The sequence below is a fragment of the Acipenser ruthenus genome, chromosome 37, assembly GCF_902713425.1.
Source record: "Acipenser ruthenus chromosome 37, fAciRut3.2 maternal haplotype, whole genome shotgun sequence".
Classification (NCBI taxonomy): domain Eukaryota; kingdom Metazoa; phylum Chordata; class Actinopteri; order Acipenseriformes; family Acipenseridae; genus Acipenser; species Acipenser ruthenus.
This window is the reverse complement of record NC_081225.1, coordinates 597,938-623,758: the sequence shown is the minus strand read 5'-3', so window position 1 is coordinate 623,758 and position 25,821 is coordinate 597,938. Positions and strand designations below refer to the sequence as shown.

Sequence of the window (25,821 nt, the reverse complement as noted above, 5' to 3'; positions counted from 1 at the left end):
GCCGGTGGAGCGGAGAAAGAGAAAGGGAGGCTCTTATACTCTCTGGACAGCCTCCCTCTGCGATTCCAGGTGGCAGACGCGTGACAAAATGCGGTGCGACTTTCCAAAAAAAAGACGCACGTCCCGAGAGTGACGTAATTGCCACCTGTGGGACAGGGTCCGAGACCCTCGAGTCCGACCAGGAATGATGTCGAGTCTGAAGCATGAATGAACCAACCACGTTTATACAGCCCGCCATGCCCGTCTCTGTGTCAGTCCAGCGCTGACAAAAAAAAATAAATTCTGTTTTGAATTCAAATTCGCCCACTTCCATCTCATTGGCTGATTCAGAGGCACGTGACCCTTCCGTCGCATCCCGATTGGGCAGTTTGTAATAAACGAGATCCGGCACACACAACTGGACGCGTGTATTGGGGCAATTAAATAGTTCCCTGCCGAAGGATTTGGAGAAGAGACAGAAAACCCCGCTTGATAAAACTTTAAAATATTCACAGAAGTCTGGGATTTATGTATTTATTCTATCTGGTGTTTTTTTTTAGATGAGAATGAGTTGAATTCGGTGTTTTCGCGGCGGAGTGATATGAAGTTGCTGCGCTCCAGTGTGGGAGGAGCGGAATTTGAATGTTTTCTCCGAGCTGCTGGGGGAGGAACGGATTACAGGTAGATTATTATAATATTTTATATTATATTTATCATTATCCATCGGGGTTTTTTTTTAAATAGGGATTCATTTGTATTGTTAGATAGCGAATGCGTGTTTTAAAGGTAAGCCACTCGTCCGTTTTCTTCTGGTAGGTCTCGAGTTTTTCTCGGTTGTGTTTTTAAAACGTGGATCGAGTCACGGTTTAAAACCCGATTCGTTTAACGATGTTTTTTAAAGAAAGCTTGTCTTTACAGTTACTGTAAGTCACGCATATTTCAGTGTGAAGCTTTTAATTTTATAATCCTGCCCTAACGGATGCAGGCTAGTCTCTTATTTGCTATGAAATTGAATACAGTTTCTTTTTAAATCTGTTCGGCTTTACCGGTAGCCTGCGTTCGTTTAAAATCACACCGATATACAGTCGTTATGAATACTAATTGAATGCAAGTGCTATGCTCACATAACGTTATTTATTTATGTATTTATTTATAAAAGATCGTACTGTACACAGTTTGCTACCGATAACTAGTTAGTTAAATATAGTGGCGGTGAAGTGAGGCAGCTGATTTCGCTGGGCAAAAACGAGTTATTTTACCATCACTGCCCGTTTCTCAAAATTATATATATAGAAGATTTAAACCCTTAGGTCGCGAATTAATTATTATTATTATTATTATTATTATTATTATTATTATTATTATTATTATTATTATTATTATTATTAAACTAATTAGAAAAAATAGCACATGCATTATATAGTAGATGCACAGATAGCAAACCTAACCCGGTCCAGTTACACACGCAGTGACTGAAGCTGGTATAATAATATATATATTTTTTTGTAATTTTTTTTGATCAGGTGTCGCCCCATGGAGTTCCCTGACGGAGCAGCTCTCGCGCAGTCGTCATGGTTACCTGTAGACTGCAGGTCGGGGGGTGAGTTCAAGCTACCTGTTCTGCATTTTGCACATGCCAATTTTTTTTTTTTTTTTACATTTTTATAAAGGAAACGGGAGTGATTCATTGCAAAATCTGAATCGGTTTTAAATGCACCTCCCCAATTTGACCTCCTAATAGTAGAAAAATGACAATTACCTGCACGATAACGCCTCGTCTAGATCTTAAATGCCTCTTCTGTTTCCATGGTCTGTTAACCGTTTCTAATTCGATGCTAGTCATCTACACGCTGTGCTGTTGAAGCATGTCACAGTCATACAGATGGCTCTCTTTTTCAACTGGGTGGTGATGGCAGAGGGATATTATTATTGTTATGAATCGGTCATTTAGCAGAGGCTTTTATCCACAGAGACTTCCAGAGACTAGGGGGGGTGAACTCTGCTTCATCAACAACTGCTGCTGCTGCTGCTGCAGAGTCACTTCCAATAGGAGCTCGTTTGTTTTACATCTCATCCGAAGGACGGAGCACAAGGAGGTTCAGTGGCTTGCTCAGGGTCACACACACACACACACACACACACAGGGAGTCAGTGGCTGAGCCGGGATTTGACCCTCCTGTGTTCCTGACAGGTTTGTTTTCTGGTTTCTTCTAGGTATTGAGGTGCAGGCTGACGTTCACCCCGAGGATGAGCTCCCGAAGCAGCAGGTTCCGGGCTGTCTGCCTGAAGCGAGTCGGAGCTGGGAGATGAAGGAGAACGGGCCGAGCCCCCCCGCCCAGCTCCAGAACCCCCCGGCCCCGAGGAGGAGGAAGGGGAGGGGGGGCCTCCTGCCGCTGGACCCGGTGCCCGCGGAGCAGCTTTCAGCAGGTGGGGGTCCGAGAGCCGAACCCTGACGCCTTCGCTGCAGCTCAGAAAAAAACAATTCATCAAATCAGATGCAAACCAATTGAGAACGTGACATTATCCACATATTCAGACTGCCCCTAAGATTAATTTTTTGTAATCATTTTTTAGAATTGTTTTTTAATTTCATACTCTCATCCCTGTGTGTTTTAAAGTGGAGTTTTTGTAGGTTTTAGGGTCAAGGGAGCGTTAAATAATATCTATCTATCTATCTATCTATCTATAATTTAGATTTATTAGTAGAACAGGTTGAGGTTATGATTAGATTTTATGCTGGGTGGGGGAAAAAACACACCTTCCCAAACCCATTTTAATGGCAAGGCATCACACAGTACTGTGCATCAAGGATTAGGGTGCCATAACCATTTAAGAAGTCTAGCTCCTTACAAAACAAACCACCCAGGAGAGCAAGCTAGTAATATTCAAGCATTCAGAATCCTAAAAGGTATTGACAATGCTGACCCAGGGGACTTTTTTGACCTGAAAAAAGAAACAAGGACCAGGGGTCACAATGGAGATTAGATAAAGGGGCATTCAGAACAGAAAATAGGAGGCACTTTTTTACACAGAGAATTGTGAGGGTCTGGAACCAACTCCCCAGTAATGTTGTTGAAGCTGACACCCTGGGATCCTTCAAGAAGCTGCTTGATGAGATTCTGGGATCAATCAGCTACTAACAACCAAACGAGCAAGATGGGCTGAATGGGGCCTCCTCTCGTTTGTAAATTTTCTTATGTTCTAATATTGTGCTCAGAGATGTGGAATAAGGTCCGGTTCGTTCCTCCTTCGTGTGATTGTTGCGGAGGGAGATTTCCAGTCTCTCGTCATGTAACACGTTGTTCTCTCCCTTCCTGTCTGATTCAATCCCAGGAGAGAATGGACAGAACTCCGGAGACATTCCCGACTCCTCCTCTCTCTCTCCGAGTCGGATCGCCCGTCTTGATCCCACTTTCCCGAGGCTGCCGGAGGGCCTGTTCCAGCCGCTCCCCCCCATCGACTTCGCGGAGGTGACCTCGGCTGACCTGGGCATCGCTGCCCAGAGCTTCACCCCCCGACAGGAAGTGAAAGGTAGAGAGCTGAGCGGCAGGCAGGGTCCTGCACAGCAGTGTCACCCAGTCCAGCTTGATCAGCCCCAGTGTGTCTAGGTAACAAGCTCAGGTGTGTCTTATTATTAAACTCCTAGTGAAACCAGGACTGGATCACACTGCTGTCTGAGTCTTATTCCCATCCCGGGGGGTTAGAAGTTTGTTCTCCTTTTTCAAAACGTGTTTTTTTTGTTTTGTTTTGTTTTTTTTTTGTATAAAAATGTTTCTAAAACTTAAATTAAATAAAAAAAAAAAAATCTTGAAATATTTATGCCACTGCAAATATATTTCAATGAATAAAAATCTCAAGGTAGCAGCTTAAAAAGTACCTTCGACATTTTTTTGTAACAAAGCTATCTGCAAGCTTGTTCTGCAAGAAGCTAAGTCTGTTTCTCTCTCTCTCCTCTCTCTCTCTCTCTCCCTCCCCTCTCTCTCTCTCTCCCTCCCCTCTCTCCTCTCTCTCCCTCCCCCTCCCCTCTCTCTCTCTCCCCCTCCCCTTTCTCTCTCCCTCCCCCTCCCCTCTCTCTCCCTCTCTCTCTCTCTCTCTCTCTCTCTCTCTCTCTCTCCCCCCCCCCCCCCTCCTCTTTCTCTCTCTCTCGTGGTTCTGCAGATAAGGCTCTTCTGAAAGCCCGGCGCCGGTCCACGATAGGGACCAGGGGCTCCCCCGAGACCAACTACCTCATCAGACACATCGCCAGACAGAGACTCCTCTCCAAGCCCAGCCCAGTCCCAAAGGTAGGGAACCCACTAGCGCCCCCCTGTGTGCGTTCAGACTGCTGCAGAAACAGCCCCCAGGCAGCACATGAGAGATTTGTGTGCAGCTGTGGCCAAAAGTTTTGCACGTTTAACTATGAACATAATTTAGATGTTTAATTTAACATCTAATAAAATGATATTGCATGAGTCTACCAGAAGCCATAATAGCAGTACAGTAGTATTTCATGTTTAGATTTTGAAATGTCACGTTTCTCAAAGCGCTGGGTGTGTAATTCAATATGTTAACGTCACATTATTCAGCAGGTTTCATTCGACTTCATGAAGCACAATCAGTTCATTCTATAGGGGGAGATACAATGCTTTAGGCCAGAGCTGTATAATAAACCATTTCTGTGTCTTTAAATAAATCTGTATTTTAACAGAGTAAATGTTAAGCGTTTTGTGTTGGTTGTTCAGATGGGTTGTTTTATTGTGTGTGTTTGAGAGAGATTATTTTGTATTTCTATTTGTTTTCTCATGCAGTGCTGCTGTCCTCCTTTCAGCACAGGCTACGTTTCTATTTTCTTAGTGCATTTTTAAACGGGCGTCCTGTACCTGTTTTTTAATTTTCTCTTAAACTAGATCGTTTTGATAACTTGCTCTGATTTTGTTACCCGTGAAAGTTAAGTCGAAATGCACCGGTTCAGATTGCATCAATACATACAAGCTGGTGGTCGGATTTTATTTTTTTTAAGAAAACATGATTTGATACCTAATAGTGAAAGTACAACAGGATATTGTGAAGATCCTGGTGTCTGATCACACAGGGAGGCGACCTGTGTGCTTACTGATGAACTGAGTCTCTCTCTCTCTCTCTCTCTCTCTCTCTCTCTCTCTCTCTCTCTCTCTCTCTCTCTCTCTCTCTCTCTCTCTCTCTCTCTCTCTCTCTCTCTCTCTCTCTCTCTCTCTCCTCTCTCTCTCTCTCTCTCTCTCTCTCTCTCTCTCCCCCTCTCCCTCCCTCCAGCTCAGCCCTTTCCCCTCTTGCTCCTCAGCCCTGAAACACAAGATGGCTGCCTTCAGGAATTCTCTTTACGTTGTGGACGAGAACAAGGCTCTGAACCCCTTCGCTGGAGCCCCGACCCCCAGTAAGAGAAACAAACAAGACTCCCATTGCAGAGCGGTGCGATCCACTCCTGGTTTCACCAGGAGTTTAATAATAAGACACACTCCAGCTTGTTACCTAGACACACTGTGGGCTGATGAAGCTGGTAGTAAAACCTGGACTGGGTTTCAGTGCTGTGCAGCAGGAGTCTTATTTCCACGCTTTTCACCTCCTGATTTCAGTTTATCGGAATGTCTCCGTTACTATGTTATGATGTCGTACTCCCTCTGTTTCGTTATCCTAGTGAAATCAGTGACGTGACCGCAGAGTATAGCGTTTTACTGTCAGCGTGGCCTGACTGTGAAATAACCAGATCGGTGCATGAGGGAGTCGTGCTGCTGCGAGGGAGCGCTGCACTACAGAGCGATGTTTTAGGCACTGTAAAGGAATCCTGCCGTTCGACGGACGGTGTCTGCACTTGGATTCCTGCTTGGGGGTCCAGTGGTTAAAGAAAGGGGCTTGATACCAGGAGGTTCAAATCCCAGCCTCTAACTCACTCTGTATGTGTGTGTGTGTGTGTGTGTGTGTGAGCCTGAGCAAGTCACTGAACCTCCTTGTGCTCCGTCCTTCGTCCTTCGGATGAGACGTCAAACAAACGAGCTCCTATTGGAAGTGACTCTGCAGCAGCAGCAGCAGTTGTTGATGATGCAGAGTTCACCCCCTAGTCTCTGAGTTGCTTTGGATAAAAGCCTCTGCTAATGACTCATTAATGATAGTAAACTGATTCGCACTTTTTGGTTGCTTTTTAAAATTATTTTGATGTCTTTCATTATACTAGAGATTACAGGAAACTCAGCAGTTTGCCTCTAACATGTTCCCGGGATTCCTGTATTCCAGGTGGGAACGCAGAGGCCTGGGCGAGGGTTCAAGAGGCACGGCCGCACAGCGAGCCTCCGTCCAAGAGAAAGAAAGGGGGGCTCCTGCTAGATCTGGAACCCTCGGCCGAGGGGGAGCAGCTCTGTGAGAATACAGGAACCCCCGCACTGCTGCTGCTCAAGAGAGAGGGGGCGCTGTTTACATCAGGGGTCCCCGGAATCACAGAGCAGCAGGAGGAGGAGGAGGTAGGGCCCCGAAAGTCACTGCACTTTTTATTTTAGGGGTGTGTCCTGTGGAGCAGTTTGCTTGAATATAATTGAGGGGTGTCCTGTAACCTGCAGTTGCGTGTTGTTTTAGGTAACGTAGCCTTTTTCCTCCCCCCATTATCAAACGAAAACCATTGTCTGAAAACGTTCTTAGTTTATCTTTGGCTAAGCTGTTTGCAGGATCTGTCTCTCGAACACCTTCGGATTTTCATTGCTACTGCAGCTCTCAATTAACTTCATTGATCGAATTAGTTGTTTAATTAGAAATGTTTAAAGAAGAAAAAAAAAGTATTTTACAGTTGATTTAGAAAATGCACTGGATTCCAGGTACACGACCTGTAAAATGTTTTGAGGCCTGGAGAGAAGTGTTCAGAGTGTCCAATTAATGAATCAAATAATGAGACCAGCCGAGCGCTGGGGTGGAAGGAAAGCCGGAACAGTGCGGGACCTGTGTCTCGCACCCCCTGGTCTAACTCGTCTCTCTGCAGGAGAAGCCCTGGGAGACGGAGGGTGAGGGACTGTGTGCTGGGGGGGGGATCCCCTTCCCTGACCTGGGTGACGAGACCGAACCTCTGCGGACAGGTGCGCCCCGAAAAAAAAAAAAACAATTTAATACGAATTGCTGATGAGACCAAACCGTTTTTCGCTGGTTCCTTGAAATTCGTATTAATGAGATCTGTTGAGTGTTTTAAATTATGTAAACCTTTTTGTCTACAACCCGCCCCGCCCCAAAAAACAGGATTCTTGTCATTGCTGTGCCCTGCAGCCCTGCCTCTTGTTGACTGTGTCTCTGTGTTACTTCAGAGGCTCCTCTCCTGCCCGCCTGCACTCTCCAGACTCCGAGCTGCACCGGGGAGCCCAAGAGGGTTCGGTTCGGATCCGCGCTGCACCCCGAGCTGTTTGATCAGACCCTGCCCCCCTCGACCCCGCTGTGGAGGGGGGAGAGCCCAGGCTCCCTGCTCAAGAGCGCTCCCTGCAGAGCAGAGCAGGTACGCTACCCCTCCGGGTATTGAAGAGTTGAAATGTTTCGAAGTGCTCCTGGAACGTTAACACAGGGGCGTGAATCGCCAGTCCTCACGGGCCGCAGCGTCTCCTGGTTTTTATTCCAATTTAAACTCTCAATTCACAGAACTGATCTATTGGACATGTTTAAAATGTTTTTCCAGGAGTCTGATTTAAAAAAAAAAAAAACTACTTCATTCCAGGTACACGACCTCTGAACCCTTGAGAGAAGTGTTCAATGTGTAGATAAATCAAATAATTAGACTCCTTTAGTAATTGAGAGCCAGGAGACCCCGCGATGATCCGGGACCCGAGTCTGACACCCCTGGATTAACCGGTTTTTAAAGGTCATCTAAAGGATTGAAATCAGACCAGGTCACACCAGGAGGCAATTAAAAAACAACATTGGCATAAAAAAGATAAAACGCTACTTCAGATAGAAAAAGGAGCAACAGAGACGGGAATACGACTCCTATTGCACAGCAGTGTCACCCATTCCAGGTTTTACTACCAGCTTGATCAGCCCCAGCGTGTATAGCTAACAAGCTCAGGTGCGTCTAATTAAACTCCTAGCGAAAGCAGGAGTGGATCGCACTGCTGTGCGACGGGAGTCTTATTTTGCTCCCTGTGTAGTAGTTTCTGCAGTGTTTGTGTGGGAGGATTCGCAGTGTCAGCTTTGTTCAGGTTTATCCCTATGTGCTGAAATGCTGCCTGCATGTAGTCTCCCACAGCACTCTCTAACAGCACTGTAATGAAGGGCTTCCCCATGAGGGGCTTTCTGATTGGTTACAAACATCCCCAGCGTGTTCAAGATTAAACACTTTGCTGTCTCTGGCAGTGTGCGATGTTTCAGTGCAGGGGTGACAAAAGTTCCCTTCCACTTATTTGAACCAATTAAAAAACTGGACCCTGAAGTCGTTGATTCTCTGCTGTTACCTGATAAACCTGGAGTGGAGTGGCCCTCCAGGATCGGGACTGATTGGACTCTCCTGCGATAAAGACTCCAGCTGACCTCTCGTGGGGAATGTTTTAGCGTCCTCTCTGAAAGGGAACCGTATCGGGAAGTGATTTTGTGTTTTATTTTCTAATTGTCTCTTCGGTTCTCCTCCTCTTAAGTATTTGACTGACGGACACCCGGACGGCTGCAGCCTGCCGCAGTCTCCCGAGAGAGGCAGTGACTCCGTTCTGCTCCCTGACCCGTCTGTGGAGTCCGACGCAGGTAAGAAACGGGTCACCGCTAGAGCCAGTCCCAATCTACAGGAAAACATGCACAAATTTCAGCAATTTTAAGTAGATCTCTGCAGAGTGTTCTTGTATTTAATTGTACTTGCAAGAATTTACATTTGCCCTCTCTGACCACAATAAGACCTCAAGCTAGTGGTCCGTCTCCCCACGGATTCCCAGAGGTTTCATTTCCTCTACTAACCTGGTTAGGGTGGGTTTGTTTTTCCTCTCCCAAGTGCTAACGGATCACTGGCACCAAAGCGAGCGAGCATCGGGGGGCTGAATGGCCTGTTCTTGAATCTCTTCTGTTCTCTTGTCTCTCTCTCTCTCTCTCTCTCAGCTGCTGCAGTAGAGGGTCCAGCCCAGCCTCCTCCCACAGACGCTGCCCCAGGGGGGGCGAGAACGCCGGGGAGGAAGAGGGTTCGGTTCGGGGGGCTGCTGAGCCCCGAGCTGTTCGACCGCACTCTGCCCCCCAACACCCCGCTGTGCAGAGGGCAGACCCCCGCGTGCCTGACCCCCTCCGCGGGCTCCCGGCCCCGCTCCGTGCTCAAGAAGACCCCCCTGAAATCGGAAGGGCCCCCCCCGCAGCCAGACTTCGACAGCCCCAGGGTGAGCCTCCTCTCTGCCTGCTTTTATGTTAATGTCCTGAAGATGCTGAGAAAGACTTCAGTGTAAATTCAACGGCAAACGTTTCCACGAGAAGTCTCTCAGTCTCTTTAGTGTAAATTCAATGGCAAACGTTTCCACTAGAAGTCTTTCTCCAGCTGTCATTTTCCACTTAATTTACACTGAAGACACTGAGAGACTTCTAGTGGAAACATTAGTCATTGAATTTACACATGTTGCATCATTCAGTTCTGACCTGTCAGAGCTGTATAATTCATTCACATCCCTCAGTCACACCCCTCTCCCCTCTCGACAGTACCGGGGGTGTGGGGTGGGGGGGGGGACCCTCAAACCAAGCGGATTCGACGGAACTCTTCATTTCTGTCTCTCGCGTAATCCTCTATAAATCATTCCTTACTTGCAGACTGAACTTGGGGTTCGTGCAAACAGTGGCACAGCTTTGCTGTGATTGTGCTGTCCTGGTGTAAACGCCTCGCTGATGGACTCCTCTGTGCTGCACACAACGTGCTCTCTGGATAAATGTAGGATTTTTGTGTTGAATTTCTTGAACTAGGATTGTGTGACAGTGATCCGCTTTCCTGATGCTGGAACCCTGGACGAGACGCGCGTCGAATTCCACCTCCAGCTTCCAGCAGAACATCCAGGTACGACAAACCCCACTGCACTGTCCTCACAGTCTAACAGGGCACTGTAGATCCAGCCTGCTGTCATCCTAGCTCATATTGTATCATTATTACTGAACTTGCTGTAAACTACACTGTGTTTAAATATGAAGCTTGCATTGTAACCCTGTGCTGCCCTGGAACACCTGTGAGAGTCTAATACATCACACTCAAGAAGCATCGGGGGTGGGGGTTAGGGGTGGGGGGGTTGGGGAGATTGGGTTGGGGTTGGGGGGTGTGGGGTTGGGGAGATTGGGTTGGGGTTGGGGGGTGTGGGGTTGGGGAGATTCGGTTGGGGTTGGGGGGTTGGGGGGAGATTGGGTTGGGGTTGGGGGGAGATTGGGTTGGGGTTGGGGGGTTGGGGGGAGATTGGGTTGGGGGGTGTGGGGTTGGGGGGAGATTGGGTTGGGGTTTGGGGGGTGTGGGGTTGGGGGGAGATTGGGTTGGGGTTTGGGGGGTGTGGGGTTGGGGGGAGATTGGGTTGGGGTTTGGGGGGAGTGGGGTTGTGGGGAGATGGGGTTGGGGTAGCATTACTGTACCATTGTCTTGGTGACATGCCATCCTTTACTGTTGATCTGTATAAGGAGTTTCTTCTCCTAGAAGAAGAAAGCAGTGTCTTTCTGTGGGAGTGTAGCTCCTGTACAGTGTGGCACAGACTCTCCTTTGCTGGCAATGCTGCAGTATGATCAGGGCTGCGCACGGCCTGCTTGTGCCGACTCCTCTGTTTTCGTCTTTTTAGGGGTACAGCCTGCCACCCCCGTCGTGCCCGTCTCTGAGGAGGGACCCCCAGAATCTCAGCCCCCCATCGCAGAGCAGGACTGCGAGATTCTGAGAAACTCGCCCCAGGCTCGTAAGTTTCCGAGCCGTGAAAAGTTTTGGCAAACAGGTTTTTTTGGCCAGAAGTTTTGTAATCCAGTTTCTGCTGTTGTTGGAAGACGCTGTCGCTGCAGCCAGTCCTGGGATTCCCTGTTTAGAGCAGATTCAGCAGCAGCCTGGGGCCACTGACAGCAATTAGTATTATTATTTATTTATTTATTTATTTATTTATTTAGCTGTTTCAGAAAAACAGTATTTTAAGATTGAACAGATTTTTTAGTCGAAATCCACAAACTACATGACTAAAGGGTAAATGTGATATTTTATTTTATTCTCTTTTTAAAATTCTTTTTTTTAATGAAAGTGATTGGATTTATGATTGGTGAATGAAACCCGCTGAATAATGTGATGCTAACATATTGAATTGCACACTGCTTTGTAGTTTACAACATACTTAACAGAAAAACTGACATTCAAAAAGGTGACATTTCAAAATCCTAACGTGAAATACTACTGGACTAATATTATGGTTTCCGGTAGAGCTTGGTGATGTCATTTATCAGTTCCTTTGATTTACGCGGCTGGTTCAAACGGTTTGTCGTTGAACTTGTTTCTTTCACAGTGTTTCTAAATTCAGCACGTGACAGTTTGTAATATTCCTCAGCAAGGGGAGCTGTGACTCGCTGTTGTGAGTTTCTAACCCTGCCCGTCTCCCTGCGTGTCTGCAGGTCCCGGGATGGAGAGCGTGCGGAGATCCGGGAGAAAGAGGAAGCAGAGCGAGCCGGAGCAGCCCTGTCCCGTCAGGAAGGAGCCCCGAGCGAAGAGGAGGGGCGCAACGGGAGCCTCCGCTCCCAGGAAACTGGAGGTGAGATTGAAAAATGTCAACTGCGCTCCTCCATCGCTGCTATTGAACTGAAAAGAGATCAACTAGAGACCCTGACAAGCGTTTCCATTAGAAGTCTTTCTCAGTGTCTTCAGTGTAAATTCAATGGCAAACGTTTCCACTAGAAGTCTTTCTCAGTGTCTTCAGTGTAAATTCAATGGCAAACGTTTCCACTAGAAGTCTTTCTCAGCGTCTTCAGTGTAAATTCAATGGCAAGCGTTTCCGCTAGAAGTCTTTCTCAGCGTCTTCAGTGTAAATTCAATGGCAAACGTTTCCGCTAGAAGTCTTTCTCTGTCTCTTCAGGACATATTTGGGATTGGCAATAATGAGGGAGGGAGGGTCCAATCAAAAATCAATCAGACCGGTCCAGTGAACTAACCTGGGGACCTGCTTGGAGTAGTGCAGTGATTGTGTGATTGCAGGCAGGGCCAGCGTGTTGAAATAAACAATCTGACGCTCCTTCTCTCCCCTCTTTCCGTGCTGCAGGTGGTGCGAGGGAAGGGGCGCCGGGGCAGGCGAGGGGGGAAGCCCGTGGACCGCTCCCTGTACGTGGGGAGAGACTACGCCTCCAAGCCCCCGGCTCTCAGCCCCATCACCGAGGACCTGCATTCTGCAGCCTGCACCCCGGCCACTCCCACACACCAGGGGGCGCTGCAGGGACTCGCAGGTGAGACGCCAGGTCAGGGCGCAGGCTGCCGCGGTCCTGCAGAACTGGGAGTGTTGGTTGTGATCTCCAGTATCATAGAGCAGCGCTTCTCAAACCCGGTCCGGTTTTTAAACCAGGCGACACTGGGGTCTCGAGGACCGGGTTTGAGCAGCGCTGCTGAAGAGGGATGTGGAACCTCACGCAGAGCTTCCAGAACTTCAGAACGCTCCGTCAGAGTTCTAGAAGTAACTCAAGTAAAAAAGAACAGAACATTCCGGCTGCTGCTTTTCAGCGTACCGAAGAACAACGCTGCGCGCTCTCGGGTTTGTCTGCTCGACGCGGCTGCTGAAAGCTTCACCTTTGTGAAGTCCTTCGCTTTAGTTTCCTTGCTTCTAAAGAGAGAGTGCATGGTAACAGGTGCCGCTCCCACAGGGTCCAGGTCACAATCTTTTTTTGTTTCTCTGTTAGAAGAAGAGGCAGCGACGGGAAGCCAGCGTGACCCCGAGAACGAAGAGAACGTCCCACCCAGCTCCCCCGTCCTCGTGAAGAGAAGGAAGCCGGCCCCGAAGAGGGGGGAGGGGGACCCCAACACTGCTGCACCTCTGGAGACGACGGCAACCAGCCCCGAGGTTATTCTCCAGGCACAGGAGACCGTGCACCCCCCCGCTGCCCGGGGAGGGGAGAGCAGCCCCCCCACTAGGAACGGACTGGATCCTAAACAGGGCTGTGGGAGCGAGGGGGGAGGAGCAGAGATCGGAAAGCCAGCGGTGAGGAGGGGCAGACGCAGCGCTGGGGTGAAGAAGCCACTGGCTCTCTCGGAGAACGGGCAGCCAGGCACAGCGGCGAGCGGCAGTCTGCAGGGGGAGGTGCTGGAGACTGCAGAGCCCAGAGAGGAGGAGCGGGAGGGAGAACGAGCCTCCAGCAGCCCAGCCCAGGGCAGGAAGAGTGTGGGGGGGGCCCGGAGAGGCCGGCGCAGTGCTGTCTGGCAGCCAGAGGGACACTGCCACCGGCCCACACAGGACTCCACACCCCAGGAGCACACCCTGGCGCCCGGCCTCTCTGACTTCTCAATCGAGGACGTCCTCGCTGCGCCCCACCCCTCCCTCGCAGTGAGGCGCAGCATGAGGAACCGGCGCGACTCGGGGGCCACGGGCCTGGGCTGGGTCCCCAAGGGCTCCCCCTCTCCCAGCACCGTGCTCAAGAGGAGGGGGAGGAGGCGCAGCAGTTTCGGGGTCCCCCTGCGGACAGAGTGCAGCCTGCAGCAGACAGGATCCCCAGGAGAGGGGGGGTGCAACACAGCTGTGTGATGTTGCTGCCGCCTTTTTTTTTTGTGGGTGTGTGGTGGGGGGGTGAAGTGCGGCGGGTGACCAAATAATTATTTGAGAATTTGCAAGAGAATCTGGGGTCGATTTTTATCTAGAAAACCCTCCCCCCTCCTCATTTCATGGTGTCTAATTTTCAGACCCGTTTTTAGATTCGATTTAGATTGTGAAATGGCTCCAGCACAGCCAGTTCCTAAATGTCATGGATTCACATCTTGTTACATTTTTAGTCCCCTCCCATTCCATTCTGAAAGAGACACAAACTATTTTTTATTTTTTATATATTTTAAAAATAGAATCACTTTGTATTTTATTCGTTTTTTTGATTTATTATTAAAATTCTATTTTGAAAAAAAATAGTTGTGTTTTTGTATTGTAAACTTGGCCCACCGTTTCCCTTAACCCATCATATTCCCCTCATTCAAGAAACACAAACAGGAGTCTGAGAATCCAGATTCAAAAGTTAATCTCCTTTAGGATGTGAAGACGGTCCTCTGCAGCGTCAATGAAGAGGTAGAGTCACTACCACCTCTCTCCACCAGAGGGTGCGGTGGAGTTGGGAAAGTAGACGTACTGTCCTGTCATTTATTACAGCGCCGCTTTGGATATTTCACTTCATATGTTGACAATTGTTAAAGTCCTATATTATCATGATTTAAGTAGGGGGGAGGGAGGGGGTAATCTAAACCAATTCACTGCATTGAACATTGAAAATTGGACTATTCTAATAATTCTACATTATTTATTTAATGCATTCTTTATTGAATTCGATCTTGTTTGCTAATGATTTGATTGTACTTTATAACTGTTTTTATCTGTACTGTGATATTATGTAACAATTGTATATCGCCTTGGATAAGGGCGTCTGCTAAGAAATAAATAATAATAATAATACAGTCATCCAAAGCGTCTCACAGAGACTAGGGGGGTGAACTCTGCATCATCAACAACTGCTGCTGCTGCTGCTGCTGCTGCAGAGTCACTTCCAGTAGGAGCTTGTTTGTTTTACGTCTCATCCGAAGGACGGAGCACAAGGTTCAGTGACTTGCTCAGGGTCACACACACACACACACAGTGAACCAGGAACCATCCTGGTAGAAACAAACACAAGATCTCTCGCTTTACTCTTTTTCTTCTGACATGGCTTATCTGTCATTCCCTTTTAAATAGAATAATACATGAAAATCAAGGTAGTTGGTGTGTTCCCCGGGCAGGGTCACAGACAGACTGACTCGATACTAAACGGGTCCCCAGATTTTCAAATATATTCAGATTAAATAACACCGTGTAACAAATTTTTTTTTTTTTTTGGTTCCTGGGTAGTAAGTGTTATTTCCTAATTGCTTATGCCTCAAAAGTAAAGAAAATGGCTATTATTCCCAACAAACTTTGCTTTTGTGACCAGGACAGTGATATTTTGAAATTTACCTATTTTCCAGAACATTCCAGATAGATTCAGTGCTGAGTAAACTTGGAGTAACTTCTAGAACTTTCTAGAACTTTCCAGTAATATAAATAGTAGTATAAATACAGGGGCCTTAAGCCCACCAGTTCAGTTTAGTTCCAGCTGCCTAAGTGGATACATATCTGCATTTTTCTGAGATGGCATCAAAGTCATAGGAGACTTCAAAATGGTGGCATTCCTGATGGGTCTCCAAGGCGGTTTTACCAAGTTTCCCTGCTATCTTTGCCTTTGGGACAGCAGGGACACCAAGGCGCACTACCACAGACAGGACTGGCCACAGCGGACCGAGTTCTCTGTGGGGAGGAACAACGTCAAGTGGGAGCCACTGGTGGACCCCCGGAAGGTGCTGATGCCACCACTGCACATCAAATTGGGCCTTATGAAACAATTTGTCAGAGCTCTAGATAAGGAGTCGGCAGCCTTCAAGTACCTTCAAGACTTTTTCCCTAAGCTGTCTGAGGCAAAGGTCAAAGCCGGTGTCTTCGTCGGACCACAGATAAAGAAGATCCTGGAGTGCAATGAATTCCCCAAGAAGCTCACTAGTAAGGAGAAAGCAGCTTGGATCAGCTTTGTCGCAGTGGTTCGGGGCTTCCTGGGCAATCACAAGGCCGAAAACTATGTGGAGCTGGTTGAGACTCTGGTGAAGAACTACGGCACAATGGGCTGTAGGATGTCCCTTCAAGTCCATATCCTTGATGCTCATCTTGATAAATTCAAGGAGAACATGGGAGCGTACTCGGAGGAGCAAGGCGAGCGCTTCCACCAGGATATACTGGACTTTGAACGCCGCTACCAAGGACAGTATAACGAGAACATGATGGGAGACTACATTTGGGGGCTGATTCGTGAAAGTGATTTACAGTATAATCGTAAATCTCGAAAAGCTACTCACTTCTAAATCTTTTGTAGTCATTTTTGTATTACTTTAGTATAAATACATGTTAATTTGGATTCACATGTTTTTTTCTGACTATGTGAACGAAGAGACACAAATTTGCCCGTTTTCTCATTGGAAATAGGTAAATTTCAAAATATCACTGTCCTGGTCACAAAAGCAAAGTTTGTGGGGAATAATAGCCATTTTCTATACTTTTGAGGCATAAGCAATTAGGAAATAACACTTACTACCCAGGAACAAAAATTGTGTTACATAGCGTAATAGTATTTAAATCTTAATTCAGAAATAATGTATTTTTAACGGAGTAAAAACGTGCCGCTTACCGTGCCCAACTCACCCGGGACGCGGCTGCTCTGGACCCCTTTTTTAGTTGTCATTGATTATATTGATTGAAATTTCAAAAGAAGTTTAACAGCCGTTTCGTGTTTTCAACTGTTTCAGACTCGGACTTAACTGTTTTTTTATAGCACTTATTATAAATTATTTAAAAACGTTCCTGCCTCGGTCTCGGTCTGTTGCTTCACAGTGGATTCCATCGCTCGGTCAGGAGCTCCGGAGGGTACCGGCGAGCCTCGGAGTCGGTCTGCTGCTTCACAGTGGATTCCATCGCTCGGTCAGGTGCTCCTGCGTGTACCGGCGAGCCTCGGAGTCGGTCTGTTGCTTCACAGTGGATTCCATCGCTCGGTCAGGTGCTCCGGAGGTATCGGCGAGCCTCGGAGTCGGTCTGTTGCTTCACAGTGGATTCCATCGCTCGGTCAGGTGCTCCGGAGGGTATCAGCGAGCCTCGGAGTCGGTCTGTTGCTTCACAGTGGATTCCATCGCTCGGTCAGGTGCTCCGGAGGGTACCGGCGAGCCTCGGGGTCGGTCTGTTGCTTCACAGTGGATTCCATCGCTCGGTCAGGTGCTCCGGAGGTACCAGCGAGCCTAGGGGTCGGTCTGTTGCTTCACAGTGGATTCCATCGCTCGGTCAGGTGCTCCGGAGCGTACCAGCGAGCCTCGGAGTCGGTCTGTTGCTTCACAGTGGATTCCATCGCTCAGTCAGGAGCTCCGGAGGGTATTGGCGAGCCTCGGAGTCGGTCTCTTGCTTCACAGAGGCAGCACTACCGCGGTCCTCATGCTTGCAGTCTGCATTTAATTCTGCCGTCTAGTTCAGGACAGCCTGCCTAACTGGATTCAAATTAAAAAAAATACACACAATGGAAACGGTTCAACATAATTTATTTATTTTTTATGTTAAAATGTACAGGAGTTCTTTTGAAAGTACTTGATTCCATACAGGGGAAGAGAAGGGAGACCGAGTCGAACTGCACAGGGTTCAGCATTGCCTCCCTCACAGATCACAACGCACCATGTACAATTACAAAGAATACAAAAAGAGAAAGCAATAGAAAACAGACAGGAATACACTCAGCTCCTTTTTACATGCGGCTTTCAAAGGCATCGGGAGTCGTCCTATACACAAAAAAAACAAAAAGAAACCACTAGAGAACTTCAGATTTCTGTCTTTTTCTTCTTAAAATAGCTTTTAATATACTACAACAAAGATAGAAAATTCTAAAGATGAGATGGAACGGAACGCTTAAAGGCATCGTAGTCACTAAAGAGTGAGCTTACAACTTTTTTTTTTATTTTTAATTTTTTTAATAAGATTTACCCAAGTATCCTGCTAAAAAATATAAAGTGAAACAAACAAAATGACAAGTACCAATATTAATATGTAGGATTTTTTTTTTCTTTTTTTTTTATATTATAGAAAAACATTTTCTCTCTACAAGTTTCTAAACTCGAAAACAATAAAATAAGAGGTCAGCTCTTTTACAAAAGGAAGCTGCCCCGATTGGAAAAATTCAGAAAAAAAAAACCAAAATAAAAAAGTCTAATATTTTTACAGTCTCCTCCCCTCCCGTTTAAAGTTAGAACATTGAAACAACAAGCATGGTATAAAACATCACGATTAAATGAACAGGTTAATGGTATGAATCACAGCTGAACGGGTTCAGGATTGAACCACAGCCGGTACACTTGGGGGAGGGGGGCGTGGCGGACATTTGACTCTCTTTTTTCACCCTCAAGTGAACTCTTCTTGTCTGGCAGACTCAAGGGCTTTGCTGGACACGCAGTTAAAACGCGGCTCGATGTCGCGCATTGAAAATGTGTGTTAACAGGAAGCACAGAACAGTCATATTCTCACCCAGGAAACGGTTTATTATTATATTCATCTAAAGAAATAATACTTTCTAGTTTTAGGCCGAGGCTACACAATTATTATTTTTTTTGTTAGTTTTTTTAATGCTGAGGTCTGGCCAGCAGTATATCAGAAATCTAAGACTGGAAGATGTGTCCCAGTGAATTCACTCAAACCAGCCTTGTTACTGCATTTCAGTACGGAGTTCAGATGAGGAAAAATAACACAAACACATCCAGAGCAGCGACATCTTGCTTTCAGTCTGCTCTATGAGAATGCCAGACAAGTCATGAACCTTGTTTTTGTATTTCCCCCTCTTACAAAAATAAACTCAAGGCATACAAGTCCAAAGGCTCCCCGCCCCCCTCCCTCATTTCTTTCTAAACTCCTGGGCTGCACCGTTCACTGTGGAGGGACTGGTTCACAGAGAAAGCCCAGAGTATGAAACCCCTCACCTGGGACTAGAGCAGACTCACCCCCTCACCTGGGACTGTCCTGACTGGAGCAGACTCACCCCCTAAACTAGGACTGTCCTGACTGGAGCAGACTCACCCCCTCACCTGGGACTGTCCTGACTGGAGCAGACTCACCCCCTAACCTAGGACTGTCCTGACTGGAGCAGACTCACCCCCTCACCTGGGACTGGAGCAGACTAACCCCCTCACCTGGGACTGGAGCAGGGGTGTCAAACTCCAGTCCTCAAGGGGGGGCCGCAGGGTCTTCTGGTTTTCATTCCAACTTAAGCTCTCAATTAACATAATTGATCTAATTATTTTTTTGTTCAATTGGACATATTTAATTTTACAGCTGATGATATAAACAATCAACTTGATTCAGACCTACAAAACATTTTGAGGCCTGGAGAGAAGTGTTAAATGTGTCCAGTTAATCAAATAATTAGACTAATTAAGTAAGTGAGAGCTCGGGGTGGAGCGAAAGCCAGGAGACCCCGCGGTGCTCCGGACCCGGGTTCAGATGCTCCTCAGCGCAGCAGACCCTGTGGCCTCCAGTGTGGGTAACAGGGTGACGGTGGGTTTTCAAACAGAGTGCTTTTAACATCTCCCCGTCATGACTTCTAGAATAAACCTTTTCAGATAACATAGAAAATAAAAAAGGATGTGGAATGCACACAAAGAAACAAAACATTAAAAACATTTCTTAAAAAAAAAAAGCAGACTTTACATTTCTACATTTTTTAGTTGTTGTTTTTTTTTTTTCTGTAGGTAAGGCTTCCTATTTCAATGTAAAGATCGTGTGCCGGGTTCTGAAGTCTTCAAATCCATCGCTTGTATGGATGGTTTGTTTATTTGTTTCCTCTCCACCCTCACATCATCTTCATCATCTCTCCACTTTTCTTTTCTTAATTAAAACACTTCAGTAAAAAAAGACCAGGCTTTTCCAGAGGAGAGAGAGAGAGACACAAAGAGCACAAGCTGACCTGCCCCAGTCACAGGGAGTGCCCTTCGAAACAGAGGTCCGTCATTTCTTTCCTTTTGTATTTTCGCCACCGGAGGAAAGTCAAGCCTGTTTCTTTTATTTCTCTCGTTAAGTCATTCACCCCCCCCACCCTCGCCTTATGAACAATTTGTTTGTTTCAGCCCCCTCCCTCCCCACTCGCAGGCTCATCTGCTCATGTAAGGCGACTGCTTGGGGACCCCTGCGTTCATGTAGCTGTGGTGGGAGGGCCCCGTGTACATCATGTTGCCGTGGTGATTCGGCTGCATAGGCTGCTGTGGGTAGCCCTGCCCCCCCATCATGCCCATCTGCATCTGCATGGGGTACTGGGCGGGCTGGTTCATGTAGGCCGGGTTGGTGTGGTAGCTGCTGTTCATCATGGGCTGGCCCATGCGATAGCTGGCCTGCATGGCGTTGAGCGTGTTCATGTTCATGGAGTTCACATTGTAGGCCTGGCTGGGCATCAGGTTGGGCATCATGCCCCTCTGCACCGCCAGCGTCCGCGGACCCCCCTGCATGGGCCCCCCCCGGCTGTACAGCTGCTGCTGCTGTTGCTGCTGCTGCTGCTGCTGCTGGTGGGGGGAGGGCCCCGAGGGCAGCGGGGCCGACTTGGAGCGGATGGAGATGTGGCCCTTGACCGCCATCTGGCCCTGCAGGCGCTGTGTGTGCGGGATGCCCAGGTTGGCCCCAGGCATGTTGCACTGCAGCAGCGGGGAGCCCAGGCTGGGGGGCGGGGTCATGGTGGCCTGTGCCTGGGGGTGCGGGGAGGGGGCGAGCTGGGCCAGGCCGGCCGGGTTGGACAGGGAGACGCTGGTGGCGTAGGAGACGGCCGGGTGGCTGTAGGGCATGGCGTGCGGGTCCATGATGGTGTTGGTGAGCTGCTGCAGCTTGGCCAGGCTGAAGGTGGCGGAGGGCTGGGAGGAGTAGCCGCCTGCCCCGAAGTCCTGCCCCATCCTCTCGTACAGGCTCAGGGCGCCCGAGCTGCCCGATTCGGGGATCTCCATGATCATGGGGGTGGAGGTGAAGCTGTTGCCCATGCTGCACTGGGACAGGGACGGCTGCTGCTGCTGCTGGGAAGCGCGGGGATGAGGAGGGGGAGGGGGCTGGGGAGGAGGGGCTGTCTGCTGCTGCTGCTGCTGCTTCTTCTGGGGCTGCTGGTTGCTGCTCGGGGGCCTCTCAATCACACAGCTCTGCGGAGATTTGATTTGAAGATTTGAAGAAGACTGAGGAGGAGGAGGTGGTGGGAGAGGGGGAGGAGGAGGAGGGGGTTGAGGCTGCATTAAACTACAACTGCTGTTCATCCCGGTCATCTGGGTGATCACACAGCTACTGCCAGAGTTGCTGCTGCTGCTGCTGCTGCTGTTGCTGCTGTTATTATTGCTGCTGCTGCTGCTTTGGGACAGAACCCCCCCGGAAGACGTCAAGCCTCCTCTCGCCCCATCGCCGGCCCCGAAAGAGCAGCTGTTGGCCTGCTGGTTGGCCTGGTGGTTGATGATGTTGTTGGCGCTGCTGCTGCTGCTGCTGCCCCCCATGCTGGAGTCGTAGCTGCTCGGGTTCTCATAGTTCTCCGTGGTGCTCTCGATGCTGCCCAGGTCGCTGAAGCCACTGTCCACCACCTGCTGCGAGTGATCGGGCACCGAGGGCACGTCCATCATGGGGCTGGTCTCCATGTTCTGCAGGGAGGGAGCCGAGAGGGAGCCCTGCTCGGGGCTGATCTGGGTGTAGCCTCCCCCTCCTCCTGATGCTCCTGCCTCCAGGCCTGGGGGCACGCTGGGGCTGCTGGCCGAGCGCACGGACTGGCTGGGGTGGGGGTGCCCCGTGGAGACTGGGCTGGCGTGGCTGCAGTCCTCCCCCAGGGACAGGGAGCGGTCCCCCTCCTCTTCCTCCTCCTCATCCTCATCCTCATCCACCTGGTTGTAGCTCTGCAGGGTCTGGCAGGCGGCCAGCGTCTCCTCGCAGTCCTGGTAGGCCCCCTCTTCATGCTCCTGGGTCAGGGACTGCACAGCCTGCACCGTCTCCAGGTCCAGTTCGCTGCTGTGGTGCTGGTGGTGTGGGTGGTGTGGGAGGTGATTCAGATGGTGATGTTGATTCATCTCTTCCTGCTCCTCTTGCTGCTGTTGCTGCTGTAGTTCTGGCTCCATCAGGCTGCTGCTGCTGCTGCTGCTTTCCTTGGCCCCGTCTCCTCTCCTTTCCTCCTCAACCTCCGGAACGTGAATCTGCTCCAAGTGCGTTTCGTTGGGAACCTGCTCTTCCTCAGAGTCCACACTGTTTCTGATCCCCTCCTCCTCCTCCTCTTCGTGGTTGTTCTCTTCAGTGCTGGTGTCTAAAGCAGAAGCAGTCTCCTGCTGCCCCCCTGCTGGCTCTCTCTTGGCAGCCTCCCTCTCCCTCTCCGCGCTCGTTCCCGTTGCCGTTGGATTCTTAATCTCCAGGGGGCCGTCGTCTTCATCATCTGCGTCATGGTCGTCGCTGGGGTTGCCCCCGGCCGCCTCCTCCCTCTCTTCTTCCTCCAGCTCCTCTTCCTCCAGCCTCCCTCGCCTGCCTTCCGGGGACTTGGGGAGAGCGAGAGGGAGCGGGAGCGGGAGAGGAAAAGGAGGGGGCTGCTGCTGCTGCTGCTGCTGCTCCTCCTCCTCCTCCTCTTGTTCCTCTTCCGTTCCTGTGTCTTTCAGCTCGGCCGCAGGGCTCCCGGAGCCCCCCGGAGCCACCACGAGTGTCTTGGACGCGCTGCTCACTTTCTCCCCCTCCTCCTCTGTTTTCTTGTTTGCCTCTTCTAGCTGCTGCTGCGTCCGTCTCTTGTGGATCTCCCCGCACTCCCTCTGCTCTGCGGCCCGTGCCTCTGCCTCTCTCTGCAGGTAGTAGCTGCGCGGCTTCCTCCCGGGCTTCATCTTGGGCCGGGCTGGCGGCGCCTCTGTCTTGGGGCTCCGGTCCTCCTCCTCAGCTGCTCCAGGCTGCCGCCCAGGATTCCTCTTCCAGTGCAGGGGCTTGCGGCTCTTGCCCTTGGGCCAGCCTTTCTTCTTCTTCTTCACCGGCGTCGCTGGCTGCAGTTCCGAAGGCTCCCCGTCCAGGTCCGGTTTGCGCAGAGTCCAGACGGGCTTCAGGACCGGAGTGTCTGAAAGGAGAGCAGGAGGAGAAATGCTGTAATAATGCAGCTTCGCAGAGAGCCTTAAAAACTACCGTGTGTTAAACAAGCTTGAGAGCAGGATACAATGAGTAGAGGAGTTTGCAATGTTCCAGTGAAAAATACCAATTACACTGGTGACTTGTAACCCACTAAGTGATCAGACAGCAGCATCTTCATAATATCTGGTTCAGTATTTGTGAGCATATTACAATAAATTAAATAAATAAATAAAATACATACATTAATAAATATCCTTGTGCCCTACTGCCAAACAAATAACATTTCCTGAAAACTGAAATATATTTTCAAAGTGTTCGATGGTAATATTGAGCAGAGGAGACCCTCACTGGTCGGTTCCTCACCTTCCTCTTCGGACTCTCCCTCACGCTGCCGCTGCTTCCTCTTGCCGGAGGGCGTCTGTCGGAGAGCGGCTCGGGGGGGCAGGCAGCGGCGGTACCCCCGTGTGAAGGAGCTCTCCAACGTGGGCTCCAGCCGTGGCATGGACCTCTCCGAGTCCGAGTCCACGAAGGGCTCGTCCAGCACCTCGGTGGTCTCCGAGATGGTCTCCGTGACGACGCTGCTGTGGGGGTGACTGCGCCTCCGCACTCGCCGCTTCCTGAGAGGCTTCTGAACAAAAGAGAGGCAGAGAGAGAGAGAGAGAGGCGGGGGGCAGAGACAGACACAAATAGAGAGTTAGAGACCGACAGAGACAGATTGTAGGACTACAGCAAATACTATACAGGGATGGAAGTAAGACTCCCATTGCATAGCAGTTTGATCCATTCCTCGTTTCACTTTAATAAGACACACCTGAGCTTGTTACCTAGACACACTGGCTAGTAGTAAACTAATAAATAAAAGTTTCTAGCTTAAAATTAGAACTTTTTAAATGTTTGTTATTAAATATCTGCTTCAGACTGATTTGAGGGAGAATCTGCAATGAAATATAGAAAATCACCCGGAACCACGGTTCATGTTACATTCCAACATTCTCGCTGCTCACATGAGCGATGAGAGGACTCTGAAAGATCAGGGGAGCGTGCGCTCGTTACCTTGCACTTGAGTGTGGGTTTGGAGAGCGCGGGCGGAGAGCTGGCTCCCTCCTCCTCCTCCTCCTCCTCCTCCTCCTCCTCGCTGCTCTCGCTGAAGCACCTGCTCCTCTGGGTCTCCGCGGCTCCCTCACTCAGCCTCCTCTGCGGAGGCCTGCCCACCTGCCTCCGGGGCCCCCCCTCGCTGAGCCGTCTCTTCAGAGCCCCCTTCTGGCCCGGCCGACCCCTCCTCCTCGGGGGCTCCCCACCTTCTCCCAGCCTCCTCTTGGGGAGAGACGGCTTTCTGTCCACCGCAAGCAGCGTAGGGGGGGGCTCCTCCTCCTCCTCTTCCTCTCCCTCTCCCAGGGACTCCTCTGCTGCTGCAGCCGCTGCCTTCCCTTTCAGCCAGAGGCGCCCCCGCTTCCTCTTGCCCCTCCTGCCACGCCGGGTCTCTCCGTTGGTGGTGGGAGGGGGTAGTGGCGCCGGGTCAGCTGTGAGAAGGCGGCTGGGTTGACCGGAGGGGGTCGTGGACGGGGTCTTGCTGTTGGATAACACGGAGAACCGCTTGCCACCCTCTTCCTCCTTCTCCCACGAGTTCAGTAAAGGAGCTGCATTCTGCTTGCTCTGCCAAGGATACAAAAAAAAAAAACAGGAATTAGAAAAACAGTTAATACATTGATTTGTATTCTTTTTATCATCATGTTGACCAGGACTGCTGTTTTGTGATTGCTTTTTTTCCAAATGTTTGCTAGTTAATTCAATTGGCTTCAAATGAAAGCAGTCGAAGAAATTATTAAATGTCTCTAAAATATCAATTCCAATTCCTTTCAAAGCATTGGGAATTGAATTTAAAACAGGAATTGACCCCGACCCTGCCCAGTACTGACAGGGGCAGCTTTGAGCCTGACTCTGCAGTGTGAACTGACCTCCTTGCCGGGATCTCCTCCCCCCTCCTCCTCCTCCTCCTCTGACAGCACAGTGTTGGACACGATGACGGGGGTCCAGTGCAGACTCTCGGGGTGCAGCTCGATGTGCCGAGGCCGAGCTCGCAGCCTGGCCATGTGCTCCAGGATCATCTTCTCTCTGCGGAGCAGCACGAGCCTGCAGGGGGAGAGGCAGGAGAGTCGAGAGTGGATTCAGGACAGAGCTCACTGGAGACCCGAGTCGCCTCTGCAGCACAGTCACCCAGGAGGAGTATCCGTGAATACTGATTCATGCAGGCATCGTAAGAATGCAAACAAGCAAACTGCTGACATCATTAAAGAGAGTGTGTCAAACAAGACGCCCACTGCACAGCAGTTTGATCCACTACTTGATTTTACTACAAGTTTAATCACACACACCTGAGCTTGTTACCTATACACTGGGACTGGTATTACAAACCTGGAATGGGTGACACTGCTGTGCAATAGCAGCTGGTTTAATAGACCTGGATTAGCACTAGGTGTTGGACTTCTTTGCCTAAAGCAAGGAGTAGTGTGAATCAGGGTCTGTGAAGCTAGCAGTACGAGTGTTGATTCCCACGCCCCGGGCTGGCGTTTGTTATGTTTTGCGGTGGACCCGGCTGGCTGCTTACCGGCCCCCGCGGGGCTCCAGCATGCCCAGCTGCTGCAGCGTGGCGGTGATGTCCTGGGGGCAGATCCCCGTCAGCTTGCTCAGCTTCTTGATGGTCAGCTGCTTGTCGTGGCAGCGGTGAAGGCACTCCAGGAGGACACTCTTCCAGTACGCCATGTAGGAGAGGCGGCCCAGGTCTGACAGAGGCTTCTCCGGGGAGCCAGCCCGGCCTTCGCGCTTCGACAGCAGGTAGCCTGCGGGAGGGGAGGGGGAGAGACGAGGGTTACACCCGGGCCATCATTCTGACGGAATACATTTCAAGCAGCGTTTGTTTGAATATCTGTCCCAGGACTATACTATAAAACAAACTTAATTTACAGTTAGTTGTGAGAGTGTACTTTGTTGTGGTGGACTTTAAGTCCCAGGCAACACCACATTGCAGAGCAGTTTGATTCCTGGTTTTACTATG

General features: G+C 49.7%; 2 protein-coding genes across 6 annotated transcripts in view; one reads left to right on the top strand and one right to left on the bottom strand.

The window, feature by feature from the left end:
- Positions 1-428: 428 nt before the first annotated feature.
- LOC117397777 (cell division cycle-associated protein 2) lies at positions 429-14,187 on the top strand. Of its 3 annotated transcripts, none has more exons than XM_059008381.1 (16): positions 429-660; positions 1,503-1,579; positions 2,194-2,406; positions 3,313-3,510; positions 4,138-4,262; positions 5,248-5,368; positions 6,223-6,446; positions 6,956-7,049; positions 7,272-7,456; positions 8,586-8,688; positions 9,034-9,302; positions 9,874-9,964; positions 10,722-10,832; positions 11,527-11,663; positions 12,168-12,348; positions 12,799-14,187. In XM_059008381.1, the coding sequence occupies exons 1-16, from the start codon at positions 581-583 to the stop codon at positions 13,632-13,634; spliced, it is 3,045 nt and encodes a 1,014-aa protein (XP_058864364.1). In that variant the 5' UTR covers positions 429-580; the 3' UTR covers positions 13,635-14,187. The 3 variants fall into 3 exon arrangements, with proteins under 3 accessions (XP_058864364.1, XP_058864363.1, XP_058864365.1); XM_059008380.1 differs by having other exon boundaries at positions 12,796-14,187; XM_059008382.1 differs by lacking the exon at positions 429-660 and adding an exon at positions 691-765 and having other exon boundaries at positions 12,796-14,187.
- A 3,026-nt stretch (positions 14,188-17,213) lies between these two features.
- LOC131706730 (histone acetyltransferase KAT6A-like) overlaps positions 17,214-25,821 on the bottom strand; it is a 44,121-nt gene continuing 35,513 nt past the window's right edge. For 2 of the 3 annotated variants that reach the window (XM_059008378.1, XM_059008377.1), the window contains exons 13-17: positions 25,375-25,606; positions 24,725-24,899; positions 23,823-24,422; positions 23,133-23,397; positions 17,214-22,758 (exon numbers count right to left, since the gene is read on the bottom strand). In XM_059008378.1, coding sequence (XP_058864361.1) covers positions 19,820-22,758; positions 23,133-23,397; positions 23,823-24,422; positions 24,725-24,899; positions 25,375-25,606 — 4,211 coding nt within the window. In that variant the 3' untranslated portion in view covers positions 17,214-19,819. The remainder of the gene's footprint in view (positions 22,759-23,132; positions 23,398-23,822; positions 24,423-24,724; positions 24,900-25,374; positions 25,607-25,821) is intronic. The other variant, XM_059008379.1, reaches the window with a different exon arrangement.